Here is a 25,158-nt window from a genome sequence, read left to right on the forward strand (position 1 = left end):
CATCATCGGCGCTAAAAATATCCTGAGGGAGTCGGGCAGAAGAGGAGCAGGGGTGGGGCCGCATGGCGGGCGGTGGGAGCGCAAAAACAAAAAGAGACGCACGCGTTTTTATTCTAGAGAGCAGCGGCAGCAACAGGAAAAACGCTGCGAATTCACGTGTCACTCCCCAGCTCTGTGTTTCCCCACGTTTGAGCCACTCATCCCTGCATCTGCTCCCCCGAAAGGCATCAGTTTGGAGTCGCTGCTCCAATCAGATGGCAGTGCGTCAGAGGCGCAGTTGTCTGCGTCAGGAGCGCCTGTTGTAAAGCGCCGAACGCGCCATCAAGCTGTTGGCAAGTTTGACCGGACTCATGAGTGCTGTGCGCGCACCGGTGTGGTAGTTTCCAGACCCCAGGCAGCGGTAGGTGGTCGGGGTTGGTGTCTGCTGGTGGTAACAGCCTCAGAGGTGTCTGAGCGCTCTGCCCACATGTGAGCTCTGTGGACAGCTGAGTGACCCGCTGCGCTCTGACACACTCCGAGTTCGGCTGCTCCTCGTCTAAGCTGCTTCTTCTTTTCAAGCGATCGGGCTTTTATATTTCTGCAGGACATCAGACGGCAGCAGGAGGACACCGACCCCCTCCCTGCGCCAGATGGAGCCCCCAGCCAACCCGGGGGACAGCCCGGTGGAGCTGGACCTCACGGTGGAGAACGTGGAGTCGGTGAGTTAGTTGTCAGTGATCTTCTCTGGGTGAATTTATGAAATCAAGCCTATAGATGGACCCTCTGTAGCTGTAGCTGATCTTAACCCACATGTTTGTCAGAGAAAAGAGCTGCAGCATCATCAAATGTTCTTATTATCATTATTACTTTTTATTATCAGTATCACAATAACAATGTTATTGTAGCTAAAGCAGTTTGGCCAAATAGCAAAGGGCAGTTTGTTAATTGTACTTTAACACAGGCAGATTAGACAAACTGGACCTTCTGTAACATGATACCAGCTATAAGCATATGCTGTCCTAATAATAACCAACACCATGTGCTTTGGATTAGTTGCTACAGCAACACATTTCTTTACTCTATTCAAAGTATTTGTCCTCCAGCATGCATGATTATTAATGCTCCTTGTCGATGCAACTCAGGAATCCAATTTAAAGTCGAGACGTGTTTATGAACCTTTTTCCACAGGATGCAGTGATGAAGAGATACGGGGACGTTGATTGTTGAACTTCATCACGATTAGGATCCACCCATCAATGTTATCCTCGTCTCTTATTGTTTCATTCAAGTGATCCCTTCGTATCGATTCTTCTCCTGTCTTCCTCCAGGCGCTCTACCAGCTGTACTTTGACCCCGACATGGAGCGGAAGAACGTGGCCCAGAAGTGGCTGACCCAGGCCCAGGCCTCTGCACAGGCCTGGCAGTTCTGCTGGGCCCTGCTGGGCCCTGACAAGGTCTGTGGTTTTGCTTCTGCTCCGAGATCTTAACAGCTGCACAGTCTACATATACAACTACTGCAGCGTGCAAGAGCACCGGGCAGCGTAATGCACTTAAGAAAGACTAATGTACAGTGTATGCCTGCAGCAGCTCTTTCATCTGTTATAGTGTCTGTCTGTCTGTCTGTCTGTTTTCAGCTCCCAGAGGTGCAGTTTTTTGGGGCCAGCACCCTCCACACCAAGATCTCCCGGCACTGGAGAGACCTCCCCACAGAGCAGCATGAGAGCCTGAGGATGCAGCTCCTCTCCCACATCTTACACTTCTCCTCGGGGCCCAAAATGGTGCTAACCCGGCTGTGTGTAGCTCTGGCCGCCATGGCTCTCAACTTAATTCCTCAGGCTTGGTCCCAGCCGGTGGCGGACATGGTGAGGGCCTTCCAACCGCAGAAGCCTGACTCCGAAGGTGGCTCTGGTGCGCAGGCCACCCAGGACCCTCACGCACACTGCCTCGCCCTGCTGGAGCTCCTCACCGTACTTCCCGAGGAGTTCCACAGCAGCCGGCTGGCTCAAGCCCGTCGCGGCCAGCTGAGGGAGGCCCTGGCCGGGGAGTGGGCGGTGGTGTGCCCCATGCTCCGCCAGCTGCTCCAAAGCCAGGACTCCTCGAACCAGGTGAAGGAGAAGGTGCTGCGCTGCCTGTCCAGCTGGGTGGGGCTGGATGTGCCGTTGGGGGAGAGCCATGAACTGGTCCAGGACTGTTTCACAACTCTGTCTGACCCGGAGCTGTTCGACACGGCTGTGGAGACAATAGTTACTGCCATCTCACAGCCTGACTGCCAGAGGTGAGAAACACACCGGATCATAACCTCAATAAGGCCACGGTTGCTCTTCAGGTGTGTGTGAGCTAAAACATGTGTGTGCAGGTACATCGATGCTCTGGTGAGCTTGTTGCCTCTGGTGCTGGGGCTCCACGACCAGCTGAAGGCAGCGGTCCGGGATGGAAACATGGAAACCTCACATGGCATCTGCCGCGTTGCCGTTGCTATGGGAGAAACACACTCCAGGTACACACACAGATGCGCACACGCCGCCAACCCTGTAACCCGGCTTCAGCAGATGGCTTTTATTTTTTAATTTGGATCAATGTGTTTGCGTATGACAGGGTTTTGTTGGAACAGGTGGAGCACTGGCAGGAATATCTGACTCTGGTTAACATGATTCTGTTCTGCACCGGCGTCCCTGGACACTACCCCGTCAGTGAGACCACCAGCTCCCTCACGCTCACCTTCTGGTACACGCTCCAGGTGAGCTGTAAGGAGTGAGACACGTACACCTTTTGTACATTAAATGCTTTTTCTTTTCAGTTTACTAAGTTACTCGTGTATGCATTTAATGAGAAACTGCATATAAAGGATTTTAACACCAAACTTTCTTTCTAATCACGTTCCTGCATGTTCAGGATGACATCTTGTCATTTGAGGAGGAGAGGCAGACAGTTTACCTGCAGGTCTACAGGCCGGTTTACTTCCAGCTGGTGGATGTCCTCCTGCATAAATCCCACTATCCCTCCCAGGAGGAGTACGCCTCCTGGTCTTCTGATGACAAGGAGCAGTTCAGGATTTACAGGTACGACATGAGAACAAAAGGAGGAAAACCAGCATGATTGCAAAAAAAATACGTCTGCAGATTAAGCTTGTCTCTGCGTCTCTTGTTGCGTTTCAGAGTGGACATTTCCGACACTCTGATGTATGTGTATGAAATGCTGGGGGCCGAGCTGCTCAGTAACCTCTACGACAGGCTGGGCAGACAGCTAATGGACCCCCAGCAGTCAGCGGTATGGCAGGTAACGTCAATAACTCCCACTGAAACTATTAATGTGTAAATGAAATACTAATCATATACAGCATATTCTCCATATTCTCTCTCCACCCAACGCCACACTGTGTGTCTCACCGTCTTAAGGACACTGAGGCCCTGTTGTTCGGCTTCCAGTCCATAGCTGAGACCATAGATGTGAACTACTCGGATGTTATCCCCGGCCTTATTGGTCTGATCCCCAGAATCAACATCAGCAACGTCATGCTGGCTGACACCGTCATGTACACCATAGGTACACAGATCATCCATTCTTCTTCTGAAGTTTGAGGAACCTTCAGCACAGTGTTCTAGTCCCAAGAGCTAAAGATAAATTACATGCACATTTAAATATCTCACCAGATTTATGGTGCATTTTGTTTTTTTTGTACCCAACTGTAACAAACCCTTTACATCCTCTGTCCATGACGTGCACCCACCTCCTTGCTGAATTCCCCCTGATGGCCAGGATCCCTGGCTGAGTGGCTGGCAGACCACCCAGTGATGCTGGGCGGCATATTACCCATGGTGCTCCAGGGCCTTGTGAAGGCGGAGCTGTCTGTGTCCAGCGTGTCCACTCTGAAGAGGATCTGCAGGGAGTGCAGACACGACCTGGGCCCCTTCGCTCAGGACATCCTGACTGTGTCGCAGGTCAGACACGCAGCCTTCTAGTGTCTGTCGCTGTGATTACTGTCTTTGTATTAACACTTGTGTTCCTCTGCAGGACGTGCTGATTAAAGAAATCCATAAGGTGAGTAAACAGCCTGTCTCCCCCGTAGCGTCAGCTCTGTGGGGACATCATGTATGATGCGTCCTGTTCGTGTTCCCGTGTGTCTGTGTGCAGAGCAGCCAGTGCATGTGGTTGATGCAGGCTCTGGGTTTCCTGCTGTCCGCCCTGCCGGTGGAGGAGATTCTGGTGAGACTTCACTCCCTCATCACGCCTCACGTCCAGCAGCTGGACACGCTGGCTCAGCAGGAGGTAAAAGTGGCACCAACAGCTTCTACAGAAACCCCCTCACATCAAACGGTTATGACCGACCCACCCACTTTGTCTCCCTTTGCAGCCTAATCCCACAAATAAGCAGTCCATAATCCACATCCTGGGCATGCTGTCCAGTCTCTTTACCACTCTGGACATCCACAGACAAGCAGACAGCTTGGAGGGAGCGTCCAGCCCAAGACTCACTCCCACACAGAGCGCACAAAATCCAGTAGGTTTAAAAACTGTGTCCCCATTATCATGTATCAGACCATTTCCATGTGTGCTGCTTGACAAGTTAGTTACTCCATTTTTTGTTTAGGTTGTTGTTGTGCTACAGCAAGTGTTCACGTTGATCCAGACCATCCTCAGCAAGTGGCTCGATGACTCGGAGGTGGTGGAGGTAGGCGGGTTGTTTTTACTGCTTTTACCACATTGAAAATCTCCAAAAACGGGAACTGGGAAATAATCATAAAGGAAATGTTTAAAAACACAAGAAGTTCTGAAATCTAAAATGAGGAAGACATATTGAAGATTCTATTTCTAGCAATCAGGTTTTAACAAATTTGTGGCCTTGACCAACTAAAGTGTTCACATTTCAGTGAGCTGTAGTGCCTCTATTTAAACACTCAGACACTCTGCTGGACTCACAGCCCTCCCTCCCTCCCTCCCTCCCTCCCTCCAGGCAGTGTGCGGGGTGTTTGATAAGTCGGTTCGAACCCTCCTACATGATTTCGGGCCCATCGTGGCTCAGCTGAGTGAGATGCTGGGGCAGATCTACAGCGCCTTCCCACAAGCCTCAGCTCTGGACCTGGCCCAGCAGGTACGCCCCCACAGATCAGGGCCTGAATAAAAGCACTGATTTTTGGCATCACGTCACCCTCCCCCTCTCCCCCTCTCTCTCTCCCTCTCTCTCTCCCTTTTTTTAGATGGTTCACATATTTGCTGGAGAGGAACATCACATCGCTGACATCAAAAGCCTGATGGAAGTGTTGTCTTCTGCCACTCTTACTATATTTCAGCTCGGTAATGAACGCCTGCAGAGAAACCACAGTTTACTTTCAGAAATAAGTTTGTCTCGCCTCATCTTATTTTGATTACAGGTCCACGGGATCATCCTGATATTGCAGAATCATTTATGCACCTTCACGCTCAGGTGGGTTGAATGTGGTTCTCCATCGTTGTGCATCACAAAGAAAACTTTGTCCGACCACTTTTGTTTTTCTTCCCCATTAGATTCTAAAAAGGAAGCCTGATTTGTACCTGTCTGACCAGTTGGACGTTAAAGCTCTGTTTTACTGTGGTGAGAGTCATTACATTATATCACACAGACTCAATATCTGATATAGGGAACTTTTGGAGACCAGTAAATTCCATTAAAACTGATGAAAATAAATACTTCTGCACAATTTGACCCTTTTTATGTCTCACCCATCTTTCTAAAAAAGGCCTGGGTTCAAAATGAAGACAAAACTTCTCTCTCTCTGAGTCGTTTTTCCGCCATCTGTGTGTCTCCTGAGCTGAAGCATTTATTAAAAACATCCTTCTCTATTCCGTTTTTCTCCAGGGATTCTGTCGCTAAAGTTTCCAGAGACGCCCACAGTAAAAGCCGCCAGTCTATTCTTTGTAAGCTGAGGCAGACGTGTGCAAGTTTTAATCACAAGCTGTAGTCTTGATCTCATTTCAACTCATCAGCTCATCCCAGATTGTTGTTATTTTTGCCCGGCCCCCGGCAGACAGAGCTGTTGCCCCGTTGTAAAGACGTGCCCTCACTTGGTGAAGTGTTGCAGAGGGATGGGAAGCTTCTGACGGAGGCCGTGCTCGAAGTGAGTCCGCCGTTACACACAGGACAACTACACATGAAAAAATATGTCATTAGTGCCATGTGTGTATCTTATTGTCGGTAAACCAGTGCACATTTTGTATCCCTGAGATTTAATCCAATTTCAAACCTTCTGATGGGACCTTCTGAAGTGTGTTTGTCTTTGTGTCTCAGGCGGTTGGAGGCGGGTCTCCTCGCAGTCTGACAGACCACTTCTCTGAGGTGCTGTTGAGTCTGAACAGACACTGTCCGGCTCTCTTGTCCCAGTGGCTGAAAGAAACACTGCAGACCCCTGGATTCCCCTCGGCACAGGTCTCCTCAGAGCAGAAACACACCTTCAGCCAGCAGCTGCTGAGGTAATGACATGCTCATTAGTGTTCCTCTGTTGTTTCATACAGCAGAGGAAACAAAAGCCTGGTTTAAAGAATAGCTGAAACACCAAAAACTGCAATTTTCCATTTGTAAAGTAGTAAATGCATGTTTTAAAGCATCACGCATGTCACAGCTAGTGGTAATAACTGGACACTGCACCGTTTCAAACAGACTTTGTGTCGCTAATCAAAATGTACGTGATGTTCTATGTTACTGCGTCAGCAGCTTTTACTCACAAATCACTGACTTGGATGACAGATTTGTGTCAAGGTGACGTGTGAATCATGGCCACATCTTTCTCTTCCTTGCAGGGAGCAAACCAACAAGCGTCATGTGAAGGAGATTGTGAAGGAGTTTTCCCTGCTGTGTCGGGGCCTGCAGGGGTCTGGATACTAGATGACTACACTGTGCTGGCAGCACCACTTCCCTCCGAGTAACTCTCAGAGAAAGCAACTGAAAAACAGAATGTGTTTCAATGATAAACGGACTTCTCACTTGAACAGGTGACACTGGACTATCAAAAACTGTGACTCTTGGACTGAGCCGATGCTAAAACACAGTAGTGGACTGTTACTAGGACAGGCGCACCTACAGTGTGTGCAACATGTTTTTAATAAAATACCTCTGTGACTTTCAAAACAGGATAAAATGAAAGAAAAAAAGGTGTCACACTGCTGTTTTCTTACCTCCAGGCCCGAATCTAAGAGCTCTGCTCATCTGACGAACACACAAAACACCAATAAACGGCTCATTGTTTGCAGCTGCATGAGCAACTGTGCGAGTGTTCACTTATTTATTGTGTCTCCTCTGTCGTAGATTGCCTGTAGATCATCTTCACACATTATCAAAATATAGAAACCCCTCCCCCCCCTCTCCCAACTACCCCAGCCAGGCTTCTTCTTCTCTCTGTTACAAAGGAGAGCCTTTTAAAAATGTGACGTCATTACATTATATAGCTTAGAACTCTTGTACATGTATACTTCTGCTAATATATAATAAAACAATTCATCACTTCCACAACAGAAAAGAAAACAAGACATTTGTTGAGCAGACGACGTGTCCTGACAGCAGACCGTCTGTCCTTTGATCAGCGACACATCACTGTGAGGGCTGGCAGTTGTTGGAAGTCCTCTGTAGAAAAGGTGGGTTTGAGAGGGACAGTCGTAGTGGTGCTTGGTGCACTGAGAGGTGCTGAGATGAGACGGCCGGAGTCTGTGAGTGTTGTCGGGGGGGCTTTGCGGTTCAACCACAGCTCGCTGGACACCCCCCCCCCTCCCTAAAACCAGTCCAGGCTGCTCACTATCGTATTCTGGTGAAGAGGTTCAGCACTGACTTTGATTCCTGGACAGGGGAAATTAAAAACCATTCAAACAGGTCATATTGTCCTCAAATCCACAATAAGGAAAATGTTCATTTCAAAGAATTTTAAATGACTTTCAAGGTCTTGTTTGGTAAAATTCAAGACCTTGAAAGAGGCTTTATCTGTTATGTTTATTTATCTGTCTGGTTGAAATCAACGTTACTCCATGTCAGGGACATGTGTCACTGTCACTGTCACTGATATACGGCACCTTGGTGCAGCGGGTCTTGCTGAAGACGTTCCAGAAACGTAGTGTCTCATCCCCAGCTCCGGTTACGATGGCCTCCCCATCCGGCGACACGGCCTGGGGAGGGAGGACAAGGAGAGGAGAACTGGTGAAAGGGAAAACATGTTGATATTTGTTTATCGGGACGCTGCACGTTGTCCCTCCCCATCATGTGGGCGAATGTCAGTCAGCCTGAGTTTGTACTGTTCAGACAGCTGTGTGGGTGGACTATGACTGTGACTTCACATAGAAAATATATGACTACTTTATAGAATATAATATATTAAACAGCATAATAGGAGCATTTCTGCCTTTACCTGAATGCATCAGTGGTAATGAATCAATAATTTACATGACAGGGTCACTGCATTATAGGTACTATTACTTCTGACAATCCATTTTTCTAATACTTACACACTGTTATTGATTTTAAACCTGCTTTTATATTGTGTAAATTTATATAATATTGTGTACATTTTCTATGTGTTATTGTACGGCAACCTTGAGTGCCAGAAAGGCGCCTTGAAATAAAATGTATTATGATTATTATTAACAAATGCAAAGCTTTTACTCAGTATTTTTACACCATGACATTGCTGCTTATACTGGAGTAAAACATCTGAATACTTGCTGCCCTTGTGGATAAATGTATGAAAACAGTTACGCCCAGTTACACCGGCACTGAACGTGGTGTGCACGGCGGACGTACCAGGTAGAGCACTCTGTAGGAGTGTCCCGTCAGCTTGGCCACCTGTGTGAGTGACGGATACTTCCACACCAGGATCTGGTTCTGAGAGTAGCCGTGAGTGCTCACCTGAGAACAGAGAGAGAACCATTAACTCAACACGATGCATCAGGCCGCTATTACAGAGATGCTGTAATTGTAAATATATTCTGAATACTAGAAACTTTTTTATTTATGAAGTTATAAAGTCATATTATCTATAAATATTACAAAATGTCCCTTTACACCAGACAAATGTGCAATTAAAATGTTAATTAATAATAATATTATTTGTTTTCACACCACGCAGATTTACAGTGAATGACATTTTGCAGGGAATTTTAATTTTCATGCAAAGACGTGATCACATTTTTGTTTTCTAGATTATATCATTGGTTTAAGAAGGTTCATATTTAATAAATTATCTTTTAATCAAATTATCACTTGATAAATTATTATATTGTCATTACCTGTTCCTATAAAGCCACACTTACTACTCAATTACATCGAAATCACCACCCAGTACTTGTCTACAAACATGTATAGATAGATAGATAGATAGAAATACTTTATTGATCCCTACAGAAGCAAAAGAGCAAAAGCGAGTAAAAGTGACCACCACCATGAATACAACAATAAATAAGCAGATAAATTGATAAAAAGATTAAAACCAAAGTGCGAGTTAAATTAAATAAAATAAAAACTATAGTGCAAGTTGAAGAACAGAAATACATATTTGTTAAATAGCAGAGGGTGCTGAGAGCTCTCTGCCAGCCAGAGCAGACTGGTTAAAAAGTGTTATGGCAGCTGGCAGAAAAGATTTTATGTACATCTAGATTGTATGTGCATCTGTGTGTGTGTGTGTGTGTGTGTGTGTGTGTGTGTGTCTCCTCACCAGCTCGTTGGCGTGTTTGGACCATGCCAGGTTGCAGACCTGGGAGCCGGTGTCTGTGCTCTGCAGAGCCTGACCCGTCAGTGTGTTCCAGAAGCGCAGGCAGCGGTCGGCGGTCCCGCCCCCTGACGCCAGCAGCCCGTGCTGGTGGGGGGACCAGGCGATGGCCTTCACTGCTGCCAGGTGGTCGCTGTACTGCTGCACGGGCAGAAGGCTGGAGCTGTTCCACACCAGCAGCTGGGCAGGAGAGGGCGAGGGACAAGATGCGTTCAGGGTCGTCCCGGGTTGGATTCACTCACAGAAGCGGAAGTGTTTAAACTCTCTCACCTTGTTGTCGTTGCCTCCGGACGCGAGGTGCTGGTGGTCAGGAGACCATTTGAGGCCACACACTTCTTGTCTGTGACCTTGCAGCCTCCTCTCCGCAGACGGGGGGGTCCTGACGTCCCGCTGCAGGATCACTCTGTCCCGACTCCCCGACGACAGCTGCTCTCCGTTCCACGCCAGGGCACCTTGGGCACAAAGGGTGGGAGGGGAAGGTCTCACATTTCATCTGGTGTTTCTCAACAGTGTTGGAATTCCGTCCTTTCTTCCTTTTAGTTCACTAAAAGAAAAATGGAAACGTTTTTTATGACTGACCTACACGTGCTGAGTGACCCTCCAGGCTGGTCAGCTTCCTCCCTCCGGCTGCATCCCAGATCTGAACGTAACCTTTGTGGGTTCCGACGGCGACGAGACTCCCCTGATGGGACCAGAGCCAAAGTCAAATCATTTCCCCAGTTTTTCTTTTCTACAAACTGCTTATTCTCTCTTACGTCACTGTCATAAATAAGGAGTAGGTTCAGCTCACCCTCTCATTCCAACAAACTGATGTAACAGAGTCCCCGTCCACCGACAAGTCACATAACCTAGTCACCTGTAACATAAACACATTTAGCATTTAACAGCAAATTCTGCGGTGAAGCTGAAGCCGTGAACGACAGTCTGTAAGTCGTCCTCTGACCTGGCTGGTGCAGGCACTCCACAGGTAGACGCAGGCTCCCAGGCCGACACTGAGCAAGTTGCCCGCTGACCAGTCTACCAGGTTGAGGTAGAAGTCATCCTGCAGCTCCGGAGCGTCCAGCACTTTGAAGGGGATCTTGGAGATCTTCCGGGCTGGTTTACGAGGGGAGCGGAGCAGCTTGTGACTACAGAAAAAAAAAAAACCATCGAGAAGAAACGTCAGCATAATAAAAGCCCCGTTTCCGTTCAGCGTCCAGCGTGTGAGATGTTTCGTACCTCTTGTTACTAAGCGGGGAAAGGGAGTATGGTGAGACTTCGTTATCGCTATCGAAAGGCACTCTCTTAGTGTGGACAGTGTACTGTGGAGGATGAAAGCACAATTATTTATCATTTGACAGTTAAGACACACTCTTGAATGAGAAAATCTTTGATCCACCTAAATCTGTTAGTGACTTATACCCTAAAAAGGCTGTGAGAGTCTTGAGAGAGGACTGCATGCCGTCGGTCGTCTGTGTGAGGGTCTGGCACGGTCTCGATCCCTGCCCCCAGCAGCTCGTTCCTCAACAGGGCAGCATACGCCACAGCGTCTGGACGGCGGAGCGCGGGTATAAGTGAAAGTTGCAATGGAAACACAGGTGCTGGAGAGATATTGCTCTTAAATGTCTGACCTTTGCTTGAATCTGAGCTGGCATCCTTTGCCTTGTGGTTCTGACTGGGGGAGCGACAGTTCTCCTGCAGAGAGAAAAGGTAAAGGTATATAGCTATGTGATCATGGGGCTGTGTTTTAGTGGGAGTGGAGTGACGAGCTGACGGAGGAGGCGTAGATCTCAGTGCTCACATTGGCATAGTGGAAGTTGATGCTCCAGTTGCTTCCGGCGCGGGTGGGAATGAAGCGGTCTCCTGATTTTACACTGACAGGACTGCAGGTAGCACTGACACACTGCAGAGAGGGAGAGAGAGCAGGGAAATTAGGATTATTGGCACTATTTAGGGGGGAAAAGAGCCCAAAGAGCTCTGCTTGTGTGTGAGTTAGGAGAACTAAATGACTAAATGTCACCCAGCTGTCATAAAAACACACACACACACACACACACACACACACACACAGTCAGTCTGCTCCACTGATCACCATCCAGCCCGGACCCCCCTCACCTTCGACAGGCGGGCCTCCGCCGGCAGGTTCTGGTGGTTGATCTGCCTCAGCAGCCGCCTCTCGTACTCCTGGTCCATCTCCTCAGGGCTGACGAGCAGCAAGGCCCCTCCGCTGCCCTCCCCGCCCCCTTTAAACCTCCTCTCCCCCCCGCTGAGGACATCCACACCGGACCCCCATCTCTGTGGAAGACAGCTTAGCTTAGTTCACCGTTCATGTAGCCGAAGCACGAGCAGCCTCTCCGGGGAGGGTTGACACGCACCGAGGCGGCCCGGTTAGCTCGGTGTCACCGCATGTCAGCGCCTCCGGGAGGGTAACAGCGTTAGCACGACGCGGTTAGAGGACCGAGTCCGCGTTTTGGCGTCTGTTAATGGCATAAAAACAGGGGAAACATCGAGGTACGACCGCCGGACAGCTCCACGGCGCGCTAATGACAGCCGCACCGTTGTCATGGCATCATGCTCGCGCACCAAACAACCCGTTCGGACGCGGGGTCACGTCAGCTGACGACTCGGCCGCGAGCCCCCTCTTACCTGTCTGACACGGCGGCTCAGGTGTCCAAATCAACAGTCATCTGAGGGGCTGTGGGGATCGGCGCCGCGGCCACCTTCCTCCAAGCAGCAGCAGCGGCGGCAGCAGCGGCGGCGGCGGGACATCCAAACGCCGACGCGACCCGCTGGTGTTGTTTATGTTCGCGACAAAGATGGCGGCCGAATCAGCTGTAGAAAGAAATTTGTTTGGTTGACTTCTGCTGTCAGCGCAGTGCGCCGCCCAACAGCGACGCCCACCGGCGACACACGGTCACTGCAGCCGAGGCGGCACCGTGGTAGTTCCCCATGTGGCCATAAGGTGGCGCTGCTGCACCGCAGGATAAATGACCTCCAAGCACTAGATAGATAGATAGATAGATAGATAGATATATAGATAGAAATACTTTATTGATCCCCGGGGGGAAATTCTGGTGTTACAATAGTAAAGAAGTAAAAGTGACCACCACCATGAATACAAACAAGTAAATAAGCAAAATAGAAATAAAAATGTACAAAATGTTGCAATGTTGTATAAAAAAATAAATACAAAGTGTAATATACACTATAAACAGTACATGCAAACCGAATGTGATGTGCAGAGTAAACCAGTACCAGATGTAATGAGCATGGATGTTAGTTAGTTTGACGCTAGACATTATTTTTCTGCTTTATTTGTTAATTTGACTGACAAGTGCTCATCACTAATGGCATATTTTGCAATAAAAAAACAATTGCAAGTTCAATTTACAAGTTCATGCACAATATAAAAGATCTTTATTTAGTGCAATAACGATGCTTTATGGTCTATTTCTATGTTTTATCTCCAGTTAAAGTGAAAAAAAAACAAAAAAACAACCTATGCCAGAATCACCACAGAGGTTTGTAGGGAAACCTGTACATGCATTTTTTAGTTTGAACTTTTAAAACCAACTTCTCAAGTTAATTTGCCTAACCATCTGTGCTAGTTGCACGTCAAGCAGAGAGTGAGAGTATTGATAGCACATGGATGCCTGGGAGGAGGAGAGGAGGGGATGGGAGGGAGGGTGGGAGGGCCGTGTGAGCGTGACCTCAGAGTAAATAAACATCTTACATTTTGCCCCGGCTGACACTAAATTTTCCATCCTCTGCTAATAGGAGCAGATAAGGCTTCACTTTGAGCTCATGTGTGGTTTATTTATGCCCTGTACCACTGAAACACTGAGAGAGAGAGAGAGAGAGAGGGAGAGAGAGAGAGAGAGAGAGAGAGAGAGAGAGGGAGATACAGGCTTTAATGAGACTGACTGACATGGCAGAGTGGAGACGAGGCATGCCAACTCTCTGATCTGCACGTAGGCCCGTGTGCCACGCCGCCCTTTGTCGTACTGTGAGACGTTCACACATTTACATGTTTACTGTTTACAGTCTGTCTCTGAATGTATATAATATATGGACACACATGGACTCATCCACAAACATGGACAATAAGTCAACACAGAGTGAAATGTGCCACTTTTGACTCCTCTACGCTTATTTGTTACAGTCGTCAATTTTCAGATCAGGATTTTACATCAAAAAACACATGATAAGCTTATAAAATACACTTTGTTTTGTTTTGTCGAGGCCCTTTGTCCTTTTTTTCAGGCGTCTATGAGGAGTCAGCAGTTCCACTAAAGGGACATTTCCCCTCTAAACTTCTTAAACTTCTTCTTAACTGCCTTCAATTTCACATGATGTCATTTATGTAACTCTTCGATGTCCAAAGAAGTCAAATTATCAAATATTTCACTTTACTTTCAGCGAACTATCTGAACTAATTTAACCTTTGATTTTCTATTTCAACCATCAAGCTCCAAATTAGCTTTAGTTTCAGTTTCCTGCTCCCTTAGTCTACAGTCTAGCTTCCATGCATGTGGTGCTCAGGTTTAGAGAAAAGTCCAAAAACTGAATACAAAATTTGCGTGACAAATGTTTTTCTTATTTCTTCCACCTATTTACTCATCTCATGATTCACCTCCAGGTTTGTCCTGTGATCCTTAGGACGAGCCTGACCCCCTCCAGGCTAACTGCCTGTTAAGCAGTAGAGTTAAAGTAACTCATCAACACCACTTGTGCATGAATTCATCAGTGACAATCTTATAATGTATTATATATCAGTCACAGGGCCGTATTTCTGCAGAGGGAGTAGATTCATTGTTGAGACTTTAAGCAGATTTTGCTTATTATTCTACATTTCCTCATGAGTGGGTTTTCAAATGCAGGTCATCTACTGTTAATGGAGTATTTGTTAGATTCTTGTATCGTCCCGTGTTTCTCACCCCTCCACATTAAACACTGCTGGCCTGTTTGCACCACTCACAATGCACACATTCCACACAGGCCCAGGATCACTCACGAGAAGCTATCTGGCCATCTTTAAGTTTAGCTTTCAGACAGCCCAGTCCCTTATCTGCCCCCTCCATCAGCTCCACGCAGAGCAACGTGCAGCCAGGCCCACGTTGGAGGAGCCCGATGCCCTCGTCTGGGCCTGTAGAGCGGCTGTCTGGTGTCCCCCGGTCAGGGCGGAGGGGGAAACGCCGCCGCGGCCTTATCGCTCCTGTACTGCAGCTCAGCAGGCACAGAGGAAGCTGGGGCCGACAGTGACTCTCAGATCCTTACTGGAAGCCACCACGCAGCAGCAACAACAACAACAACAACAGGACTCTGACTAACCTCATGGCTGGTACGGGGACAAGAAAAATAATAGTTTCACTATGACAGAAAAATGGGGAAAAGTAGAGTTGGTAGGTGTTGAGCGCAGACTCAGCAGTTTTCCAGGCAAACATGAATAGCTTTATTGTTCATATCCTCTTAAGGAGGGGGGGGGGTGGGCTGCTGCATGGTAAACTGAGGTCTGGAAACCACAGCGACCTTATCTTTAAATCATGTTGTTGTGACTATATGAGTGCGTCTTGGGGAGAAATAACATGCGACAGTGCAGCTCCCAGGTCATATTCAGATGGAGCCGTGGGTGTAGGCCTCGCAGACCTTTGATGGAGTTTGCATTGAGAAAGTTTAGTTTGTGTCACCACTCTTGATGTGGTATATTTGATATTTTCACAACGCATGCCCCCCCCCACCCCCCCGCTTTCTCTCTCTGTCTCAGTCTCTTTGCCTTTACCACTTTGACTGTGCCGCTGCAGCATCTCCCACGCACTCGCTCACTTTGACACACCAGAGAGCTACAGAGCTTCACGCCAGCAGCACCTTTTCTCTCTCTGTGTGTCTCTGTCTGTCTCTGTCTTTGTGTCAAATGAGGACAGTTATTGATCCGGGCAGAATCCACAGGGGGACACGTGGGTTAAACGTGATTTGGTTTACACTAGGTCTTTATCTTGATCGGACCAACATGGGTTTCACCATGGAGGGAAGCTGGCTGTTTGGGGAGAAAGCCAACGTCCTGTGTGGTTGCAATGGCAGAACACTGTGTGTAAAACGAGTATTTTCACCTGGATGGGTCCAGGTTGTGTCTCCGTACATGCCTAATCAATGTTCAGTACTTCATCTTCGTCCCCCTCAGGTGCAGTGGGTTCCCTCCGTCCTCATGTGTCACGTTGGTTCATCTGTTATGTCACACAGTTTTCAGTGTGCGCCTCAATGTGTCATCTTTAAGTATGCATGTATGATCCCAGGGGTGTGTGTTTTTTTTTTGACAAACAAGGATAACAGCGTGTTCTTATGTGCCCCTGCGTCCCCACAGGGATGTTCCCTTCCGTGTCCGAACAATTCCCGGGCCAGCTGCATGCTGGGTGAAGAGCCCCGAGGAATCAGCACAAATGTCAGGCTGGTGCCATGTCCTTAAATGCATCACGATAAATGTGATTTGACACAGACAAGTGCTTCACACACTAACGTCCAAGGATCCACTGATTTGTTTTAATCATGCACATCAAACGACAGCACGTTTCTTTCAAAAGAATAATTCAAGATCATCAGAAAAGTGCACTCATCACACAGAATTACCATAATACTTTTTATTTTATTCACTTTTCTCCATGAAGGCAAAGGCTGATTAATATTACTCAAAACTGGTATTAAACCCTGAATGCATCGTCCTGTTTTCCCCACACAGAAAGGTCACAAAACCAAGTCTTACATTTTGGCTGCGCTTTGACATTTCTCATGTATTTGCTCATCCTGTGGATTATATAACCGCTGCCGTACACATTCTGTGAATCCGAAGATATTTGAGACAGTTGCATGAAAGGCAAATCCCCACTAAGAGGAACAATGGCATATCTGTGATGACTGCCGCCATGTTTGATAACTAGATGATTTGTGACATTTTCTGGGGAAGGACACATCCTGTTATTGTCCTAATCCTGCTTTTTAGAGGCCATGAAGCACAAGACACACAAACACGCACACATTCAAGGGGCCTTAGAGGAAACTAGCTGCCTCATCTGATCTTTTCCAGATTCATCATTTTCTTTAGAGCGGGGCAGAACTGTCTTTTTCAGCGCACTTCCTTACCCATCTGTCTCAGCCACTCTGAGCTGATCTCTGCCATCTACACACACACACACACACACACACACACACACACACACACGCCTGGACTGCTGTTAAATTATCCTGGAATGCCCCACATTACCTTGTATTCCTCCCTTCGACTGCCCAGTTGACTTCAGTCCTTACTGTCAACCCAACTAAAAACAAACAGCAGCTGGCCAGGAGAAACTCCAGGAAGACATTTGTTTTTATAAAGTGGATATGGAGAGAGCAGGTTTGTTTTGCTGGAAGTGGTTCTCTTCCTCTCTTGCCTTGGCCCCGGGCCGTGGGCCCTTTCAGGGTCTGGCTGGTAGAGTGGAGAAAGGAGGCTGACTGGCTGTCATCTGGATCCCCTGGCAGTAGGAGCCTCCGGCCCAGCCTGAACCCAGGCGGTTCACAGACACTGCTGCCGGGGCCGGGCCGGTCTGCCTGCAGGCCTGCTGACGTCAGTCACCGACAGACCACAAGACCTTGTGTTAGAGTTTCAAACAAACTGGCTGCCCATTGCCATGGCAGTGTGGACCACCACCATGGAAAACGCCGGTCCTCGTCTGCGCCCGTGTTTACCATAAACAGTTGCTTCATTTTTGCTGAATCTAAAGGAGGAGGATGATGGCTCAGGTTTCTGGTCGTCATCCGGGCGTCCACATGAACCAAATCTAACATCTCAGAAATCTTCTTCAGGACTGAATGTGATTCAATACACATGGAGCGCATGCAGCACACTGCGTCAGGAACAAAGGACCTTTGGATCAGTCTTTTTCCGCACTGGTCTACGACTACTGCAAGTTTTCTATACAACCAGCTGAATGCAATTAAATACCTGGCAAACGTTTAACAGGCTAATATCTAATGGCAGTAGAAGTATAGAGTTTAACACAAGGACTGACATTATAACACATCACCAGTTGAGCTGCTGAGCTTTTCACATAATGTGAGCAGCGAAGGTGAGATTACATCAGTAAATGTCTCAGTCTTCTGTCGTCTGGTTTGTTGAACTTACACAGAAAGTGAAATCAGTTGAAGTCATCTCGTGGCTTCATGAGCGCTCTCCTCTTGATCACGTATTCCAGATGCTTATCTGCTTTGGGTCAAGGTGCTCACGGCCATGGGAGAGTGAATGCCCTGAGGGCCCGGCGCATAGCACCACTATCTCTGCCCTTCCTGTTTACATTGCTGGGCCGGTGTCCAACAGAGCTGAACTCAAATCAGAGGCAAGACGTGTCCCTGGTGTCCCTGCAGAGAAGTGACTAAGGCTGAATCTGCCTTCTGTCATTTCCACCTGGTTTTCCCCTCAGAGCTGCAAAACTGGAACCGTGACGTGAACAAAACCACATCAGTTGCTTTTATTGTAATTACAGGACCGTGCTTGTGAATGTGGCTCTGAAGATCAGTTAGCTTAAGCTGTGCACCTAAATAGTTGAGTGACACACACCTCGATTAGAAAATTACAGCATTTCATCACCTCTTCTCATGGCTGATGAATATATATATCGACAATGTGACCCAATAACACACAAACCAGAAAATTCTGTAATACATGCCCATTTTAATAATCTGATAGAAAACATTTGTTGAGCACAACATACACCATTTTACCATATATTGTGAGGAAAACACTGAAAAAATATATTTGAAACAATGTTATATATATTTCAGCAAATATTCCTACAGCTGTACAATGACCCGTCACCGTACACAATATACTTCAGTAAATGTCCAGCCTTCATAATCTGCCAGGAACAAAAAGAACAAAACACAAAAGTCAGACTTCTGCACCTCACGTGAGGTGTTGTTGTTGGTCGGGACGGTACAAACATTTCTTATAGCAAAAACAGCTTGCTAAATACAATAAATCAGAACCACCAGACAAGTTCAGTCAAACTGGGATTTGACATGTGGTAGTGCATATAAATAAGAACAAATATACAGGGAATATTAACAATCAATATCAATATTATCATATACAAGAATAAGATAATAAATACACTGTTACAAACAGCTGGAGGGTCGGGACGACACAGCTGGGTGCAACAAGGTTGTGCAACTCTGTGACCACTTACTGTACACACACTCACACTCACATGCACACACACATGCGCGCACACACACATACAAACAAACAAACAGGGGGACATTTTGTCATGATACAATATTGACCCCCCTCCCTCCTTTACTCTGAAGGTTGCACCTTACAACGTGGTACCTTTAAGGTAGTGTTGGACAGATCAGCAACCAGCTGCAGAACTGCCGACATATTCAAAGTGCTGGAATAAAAACTACAAGATACGATTACTCTATCAGGTGTCTAACAGGTGTCTATTTAAAATGTGCACACAGTCTTACAGTCATTCAAAGTTCAAAATGAGCCACGGCGTAAAGCGTATTCACAAGAATTGAAAGGGGGTGTGTGTGTGTAAGCGACTGGTACAAAGTGGAAACAGATTTCCAACACTGGAATGACTCGGCACAATGCAGGGTGAGGGGATTTTTTTTTTAAAAAAACTTTAGTTTTGATCATTTTTGGTAACATTTCACATAATAATTGGCTTTTATTTGCCTCTTCATCCAGCTAGACGAAGATGCGAAGGATCAATTTGGCTTATGGTTGGAAGTTTGACTTTTTACACGAGCGACTCTTCAAGCATGAGATCACACTTTTCAGAGGCGGCAGTGAAATCATCAAAGTGCTTTCTTTACAGGAAGATTCTCTAAAATACATTTTTGGACTCAAAAATACAAAAAAGTATTTCTACTTTCAAGGAATCTGATCTATTGTGGGAGTAATTTAACTGCTTATGAAGTGAATTCTTGGGAAAAATAAATCAAATTAAATTATTATTTTGGTTTTTACACGTTTACTAGTATGTTTTCTGTAAATTGCTGATGCTTTCCACGCTCCGTCCCACAAAGTGCAAATTGTGCTGGGAAGTCGGCTGATTTTAGAAACACATCCGCTGGACGCTTTTGTGAGAACAAGCTTATACTATTGCCAGAACATTAGGAAGACTGTGTGAGACATACGTCGATTTTGTAGAAAATTTGACACATTTTACAGCTACACGAATGTGTTCAATAAATTATAAAAACACTTACAAAAAAGACGCTAAAAAAGGCACAAAACATTTTTTTTTTTAGACAAGTGTTAGAAAAAACTACTGGGTTACAAAGAAGTTGGTGACCAGTAGTTTTGGTTGGACACTTTACCAGGTGGCATCCAATCCAGACACAATATTAAGAATTTAAATGAACATAAAATTGTCCTGAAGTGCAAGTTTGGAATTTATATTAGTCCAAGTACACGGATACAGATCGTTCACGTCACCCTCTGTGTCAGAGAACCAAGGTTCAGCCCTGCCTCTGCAGTCCGACTGAAGTCCCTTCTTTAAAGAACAGACGCATCGCTCTTCCAGCCCCCCACCCCCACCCCCGGGGGCTCAAAAACAAACTGCCACAGGGTTTCCATGCCCTGCTTGCAGGGGTGCCCCACATTCAGTCAGGCCCTCTTTGCCAGGCAGCTCCAAAGAGCCAGATTGCAGGATTGCTCCACTGCAATTAAATGAATTCAGCCAAAACAGCAAAACGTGCTGCTCTCTACGAACCCCACCAGTCCAGCTATGTTTCCGCTGGGGAGACGTCGCGCGTAGCCACTTCTACCCCGTCCGGGTCTTGAAGCGTCTCCATCACCCCGCTCTCCCCGTCTCCGCCCCGTCCGTCCTGGTCATCCAGCGTCAGTTCAAACTGAAATTTACTCGCCACAGGTCCCCCCTCCACCTCCTCGTGGGAGCCGCCCTCGCTGTCGCTGGTGTAGAAGGGAGGGGAGGGACTCTGGGGGATCATGCTCTGGTACCAGTTCCTGTTGTCCTCCAGCGTGTCCAGGATGTCCTGGGCGTCGGGGTGGACCAGGTCGGCCCACGTCTCCCACAGAGGGTGGACGATGTAATCGATGAAGCCGACCTAGAAAAGACAACAAGGGGAGACACGTCAGTAAAAATCAAAAATCAAAAAATTATATCAACTTTCAACTTTTAGAGGTAAGCGTGTGTTTTCTACCTGTGTCCTCTCTACTGAGGCGGTGTGTTTGTCGCACATGGGGCTGATCTCCATCCCCCTCTCCCTCTCTCTGTCTCCCTGGTGGAAGAACTCATCCATGATCCTGTCTGTCCACTGCCGGTACAGATCCAGAGGCTTGGTCGGGTTGCTCAGGTCCGCACAGTGAACCATGTTACGCAAAACCTGCAGAAAAATCCGTCAATCTGTCAGGATCCTGCAGCTCATTCATGTGCATCAAACTGTCTGCAGCGTATGTGTGTACGAGCGCCTCTTACCTGCATCCTGTCGGTGTAGTTGTCCAGCAGCAGGACTCCAGAGCTGGTCACTTTCTTGGTTTCCACCATGGTCTTCAGATCAGCCAGCAGGCTCATGTGTTTCGACATGTCAGTAGCCAATACCTGGACGAGAGAGAGACGCAGAGAGTGATGTAAGAACGAAGGAAGCAATAAAGCGGTCAAGACATCACCCTGAAAGCTAAAACTGGCCGGCGGCTTCACACAGACGTTTCCTCACCATGTCTATGACCATCCTCCGGAGAGTCTGCCTCTGCTTCTTGGTGAGGTTTTGGAAGATGTCGCAGTTGTCTTCCTGCAGCAGTTTGAAGCCAACGGCCAGGTGGTGGTTTTCCAGCACTGACTCATCGTTGTACATCAGAGCCAGCTCGGAGTCTAAAGGCAGAGGGGGGGAGGGAGAAAGGACAGGAAGGGAGGAATTAAATGGAGCTCTGGCTTTTTAAACTCAGGTCAGGTAACTATGGTAACCATGCAAAGTCCCTAAAAACCCATGTTGTTGTCTTTGGAGAAGGATCCCACTAAACCATGGAAACACTTCTGCCCGTTTTGTAAATGTAGACTAAATAAATTGGCGAAAATCTGTTTTGACGGACGCCGAGTGCCAGTAAAGACAACTTACTGGTGTTGATGAGGAACTGGTTGGACACTCCTGGGTGGTCCACGTCATGAATGGCTGCAGCAAAAATGGCTGCCAAGATCTCCAGATCTGTGAAGACCGCCTGCGTTTGAAGAGGAATAAAAAGGGATGAGCTTCACAGCCAATAAACTGGCTAAACAAGGTAAGGTATTAGACAGCTGTTTGAGGCGGATCCTTCCCTGGTATCTCTGGCATGCAGTTTCTGGGGCATGCCAGTATTAGTGACAATGATGCCTCATTAAATTAGTTTAGAGAAAGGTGTGGGTGTTGGTGCCTCACTATAATGGTGTCACATGCTAATTAGATAAGTCACCCAAACTTAATTTAAGGCCAACTGCTACTTAAAAAGCAAAAGTGCTAAAGTTTAGCTTTTTCATATTGGGCTTGGTAAAGACTAGTAGTGAAATTCCACATGATCACTATCAGAAGAAGTGACTTACATCCAGCGCGGGGGTGGACAGGAGGATGTGTGTGGACTGGGCTACGTCGGCGGCGTGTACGCTGTTGTGGTAGGCCACGTCGGAGTGATAGTGGCCCTCCAGGGTCAGCATGAACGTCACAAAGGTGTCCGCTGGAATCTTGAACGTCCTCATCAGGTCTCGCTCCTGCATGCGACGCAGAGGAAGGAAATGAGAAAAACAACAGTGAGAAGTGACTCCTTAGTGGAGACGTCGCGGCATGTTAGTTGTATGAATCCCATACTATAGCACAAGGCTGCAGATGAATACCATTAGCTCTCCTGCCGGGATGATTCACAGCTAGAAATCAATTTCAGCTGCTCATGTCCCTCTAGCAGATGCTCTTGTAGCGATACTGACAGAGAACATACTGTACACACCGACGCACGCTGAGCCTCATGACTTCTATAGCTGCACGTGTGTGTGTGTGTAAATCCTTTCACACTTTCATGAGCTCTTTCTGACTCGACGAGAAGGTGGAAGATGACGAGGACGAAGACACTGACCTGGAAGATGGTGTACATGATGCACGTGAGTGGTCGGTTGTGAGAGTGCTCGGTCACTTTGAAGATGTTCAGGCCCCATTTGTTGATGTCCTCCAGGTCCTGTTAGAGAGTAAAGAAGACGACTGAGTCTCTCAGCCACTCACACAATTTCCATGTTTTTCTTTCTGCTGGATGATCTGTCAGTCGCTTACCTTCGACAGCAGCTCCTCCTGGTCAGTCTTGACCCCAAAGCGGTTGCCGGAGCCTCCAGAGATGCTGGGCGTGTGGCTGACCTTCCTCACCCCGCTGATCTGAGTCATCATCCCACCCTGCTGCTGCTGCTGCTGCTGCTGGCCCTGCCTCCTCTTCCTTTCCCTCGACTTTGAAACAGGGCAGGGAAGCTCCAACTCATTCTGCTTGTCTGGAGAGGAGACATGAGAAAAAGGGTGTTCAGACTAGGCTAGGGGATGTTGGATAAGCATCCTGGCTTGTGTTGCCACTACACTGAGTGAACAAACACGGGGAGATCGTTGACCTCTCACACATACGTGGCAACACATTAAAGCTGCACCGACGGTTGTTTAATTAGCAGACAATCCTTCGGTTACGGTTTACCTCGCTAAAGATAAAGTCCTCCTGACAGCGGAAAAGAAAAAAATTAAACAAAAAATATGAACACACAAAGGCGAAAGGAGGACATTCTGCCATAAAGGGTTAAGAAGTGCTAATGAGATGTTGTGAAATCTGACAGTGGCCCGCTCATTCTGAGAAAGTGAGCTGCGTTGTAACAACAGTCCACAGAATCATGGAAAGCTGGCTCATATGAAGCTGAAATGTTCAGCAGAGGACGGGTTTATTATGCGGGTTTGTTTGGTGCATGTGATGCTCGACGCAGCTGACAGTGTGTGAGTGTAAGACTCCCCCGATCTGTATGTGTGTGTGCACCACACACACACACTCACACACACACACACACACACACACACACACACACACACTCACATACCGCAGTGAGAAAGAAATCTCTCAGCTGCACCCTCCACAAAGCAGAGGAAGAAAATGATCTCACTACACCTGACAGGTGTTAGCTGCAATGCAGATGACAACAAAACCACTAAGCTTCAAAGATAAGCCGAGTTTCTCTCTGTGCTTTTGGGATCTGTCTCTTCTCCCTGAGCAGCTCTATCATGCAGAAATCTCTTTCACTGCACCACTTCTATTGTTAGGTGTAGTTTCTTCACCAGGCGTCCGCCGCCTCGCTTCCCTTTTAGGTTTTTGCTCCTCTGAGGCGAGAAGATGGAGGTGTGTTTACTAGCCAGAGCAGGGCATCAAGTCTGCACACAGCCCTGATAAGAATGTCTGGCTGGATGCTGGTGGTGAGCTGGACGGGAAGGTGGAGAACCTGAGGGGCAGACTGGCTGGCTGTTTACTGGCTGTTTGCTGGCTGGCCGTGTGTCACGAAACGCCGCTGGGCTTTTAAGAGACAAGGAAACACTGCTGTCCTCCTGATGAATAATGCAGCATCTATCTGGACATGATGGCACAAACTGTCTCCCTCTCATTGCCCCCGACTCTCCAGAAGGAAGCCTTCCTTGAGTACAACAGCCCCCCCCATCACACACACACACACACATCTCTGCAGTCAGAGCGCGGGGACTCTGTGTCTCCCCTCCAGACCAGATCAGACTGGTTTGAGAGCAGTGAAGCAGACCAACTACGGGTTTCTCCACCACTTAGCACGTGCCCTGGGTAACCTCACAACCTCTGCTACATATACCTCGTTCTTGGAGGGTGTTTGGCTCCTTTAAGTCTTGCTCCACAGTTTGTGACGGCACAGGGCACACTTCGATGTGTGTGTGTGTGTGTGTGTGTGTGTGTGCACGCCTGGTTATTTGTGTGTGAATATGTGCTGCAGTGCTCACCTAGGAAGGTGTTGGAGATGTACTCTGACACTTGGTTTCCTGAGCGACTCATCTCAGACAGGTGGCTTAGCTCCCGGTTCAGCATCCTCTTGAACTGGAGGCATACAGAAAAAAAATAAAAATACATAAGGTTAGGTGATTTACAGAAGGAAACACACATTCATGACATCATTTTACTGCTGTTTGCGGGCAGAAGAATTAAGCATTTCCTGTTATTTTCCACTGGAATATGTCCCATGAGAACATGGCCTGTTTTTTTCTATGCGCCATATAAGGTCTGTGTTTGTCTCCTTGGTCCTGGTTTGAGTGAAGACACATGCCTGCCTGGCATTTCAACAAACGATATAGAGTGCAGAATATACAAAATACAGTGTCATGATGTTTATGCTTCATTTTTCCAGGGAAACAAAATGCGCCAGTTTTTCTCTGCGTGCCGTCACAGAGCCGGAGCATGAAGACAGAATCATTCTTATCAAACACATAT

General features: G+C 47.4%; 3 protein-coding genes and 1 long non-coding RNA gene across 5 annotated transcripts in view; 1 reads left to right on the forward strand and 3 right to left on the reverse strand.

Annotated features, from left to right (window-relative positions):
• The first annotated feature begins 245 nt into the window (after positions 1-245).
• Positions 246-7,199, forward strand: LOC139214883 (importin-13-like). 2 transcript variants are annotated; one of them, XM_070845830.1, is made up of 22 exons: positions 343-400; positions 584-698; positions 1,308-1,433; positions 1,614-2,254; positions 2,336-2,476; positions 2,575-2,716; positions 2,872-3,038; positions 3,135-3,255; positions 3,375-3,522; positions 3,736-3,917; positions 3,991-4,017; positions 4,111-4,245; positions 4,331-4,477; positions 4,568-4,648; positions 4,931-5,068; positions 5,175-5,271; positions 5,349-5,401; positions 5,482-5,548; positions 5,813-5,871; positions 5,982-6,071; positions 6,242-6,423; positions 6,751-7,199. In XM_070845830.1, the coding sequence occupies exons 2-22, from the start codon at positions 630-632 to the stop codon at positions 6,833-6,835; spliced, it is 2,898 nt and encodes a 965-aa protein (XP_070701931.1). In that variant the 5' UTR covers positions 343-400; positions 584-629; the 3' UTR covers positions 6,836-7,199. The 2 variants fall into 2 exon arrangements, with proteins under 2 accessions (XP_070701930.1, XP_070701931.1); XM_070845829.1 differs by having other exon boundaries at positions 246-698.
• Positions 5,982-6,330, reverse strand: LOC139214890 (uncharacterized). Its single transcript, XR_011585484.1, has 2 exons — positions 6,198-6,330; positions 5,982-6,098 (listed from the first exon to the last, which is right to left on the reverse strand). It is a non-coding gene; the product is annotated as an uncharacterized lncRNA (long non-coding RNA).
• On the reverse strand, positions 7,196-12,493 carry fzr1b (fizzy/cell division cycle 20 related 1b). The gene is made up of 14 exons (XM_070845833.1): positions 12,324-12,493; positions 11,793-11,972; positions 11,479-11,580; positions 11,309-11,372; positions 11,100-11,227; positions 10,917-10,999; positions 10,642-10,825; positions 10,489-10,554; positions 10,278-10,380; positions 9,969-10,150; positions 9,645-9,878; positions 8,735-8,839; positions 8,011-8,103; positions 7,196-7,780 (listed from the first exon to the last, which is right to left on the reverse strand). The coding sequence occupies exons 2-14, from the start codon at positions 11,868-11,870 to the stop codon at positions 7,739-7,741; spliced, it is 1,464 nt and encodes a 487-aa protein (XP_070701934.1). The 5' UTR covers positions 11,871-11,972; positions 12,324-12,493; the 3' UTR covers positions 7,196-7,738.
• A 5,862-nt stretch (positions 12,494-18,355) lies between these two features.
• The window catches only part of LOC139214889 (3',5'-cyclic-AMP phosphodiesterase 4B-like), a 46,911-nt gene continuing 40,108 nt past the window's right edge, over positions 18,356-25,158 (reverse strand). Inside the window, exons 9-17 of the mRNA XM_070845837.1 lie at positions 24,675-24,768; positions 22,965-23,173; positions 22,774-22,872; positions 22,250-22,414; positions 21,792-21,891; positions 21,393-21,547; positions 21,155-21,277; positions 20,880-21,062; positions 18,356-20,783 (exon numbers count right to left, since the gene is read on the reverse strand). Coding sequence (XP_070701938.1) covers positions 20,442-20,783; positions 20,880-21,062; positions 21,155-21,277; positions 21,393-21,547; positions 21,792-21,891; positions 22,250-22,414; positions 22,774-22,872; positions 22,965-23,173; positions 24,675-24,768 — 1,470 coding nt within the window. The 3' untranslated portion in view covers positions 18,356-20,441. The remainder of the gene's footprint in view (positions 20,784-20,879; positions 21,063-21,154; positions 21,278-21,392; positions 21,548-21,791; positions 21,892-22,249; positions 22,415-22,773; positions 22,873-22,964; positions 23,174-24,674; positions 24,769-25,158) is intronic.

This window comes from Pempheris klunzingeri, chromosome 15 (genome assembly GCF_042242105.1).
Source record: "Pempheris klunzingeri isolate RE-2024b chromosome 15, fPemKlu1.hap1, whole genome shotgun sequence".
Taxonomy (NCBI): domain Eukaryota; kingdom Metazoa; phylum Chordata; class Actinopteri; order Acropomatiformes; family Pempheridae; genus Pempheris; species Pempheris klunzingeri.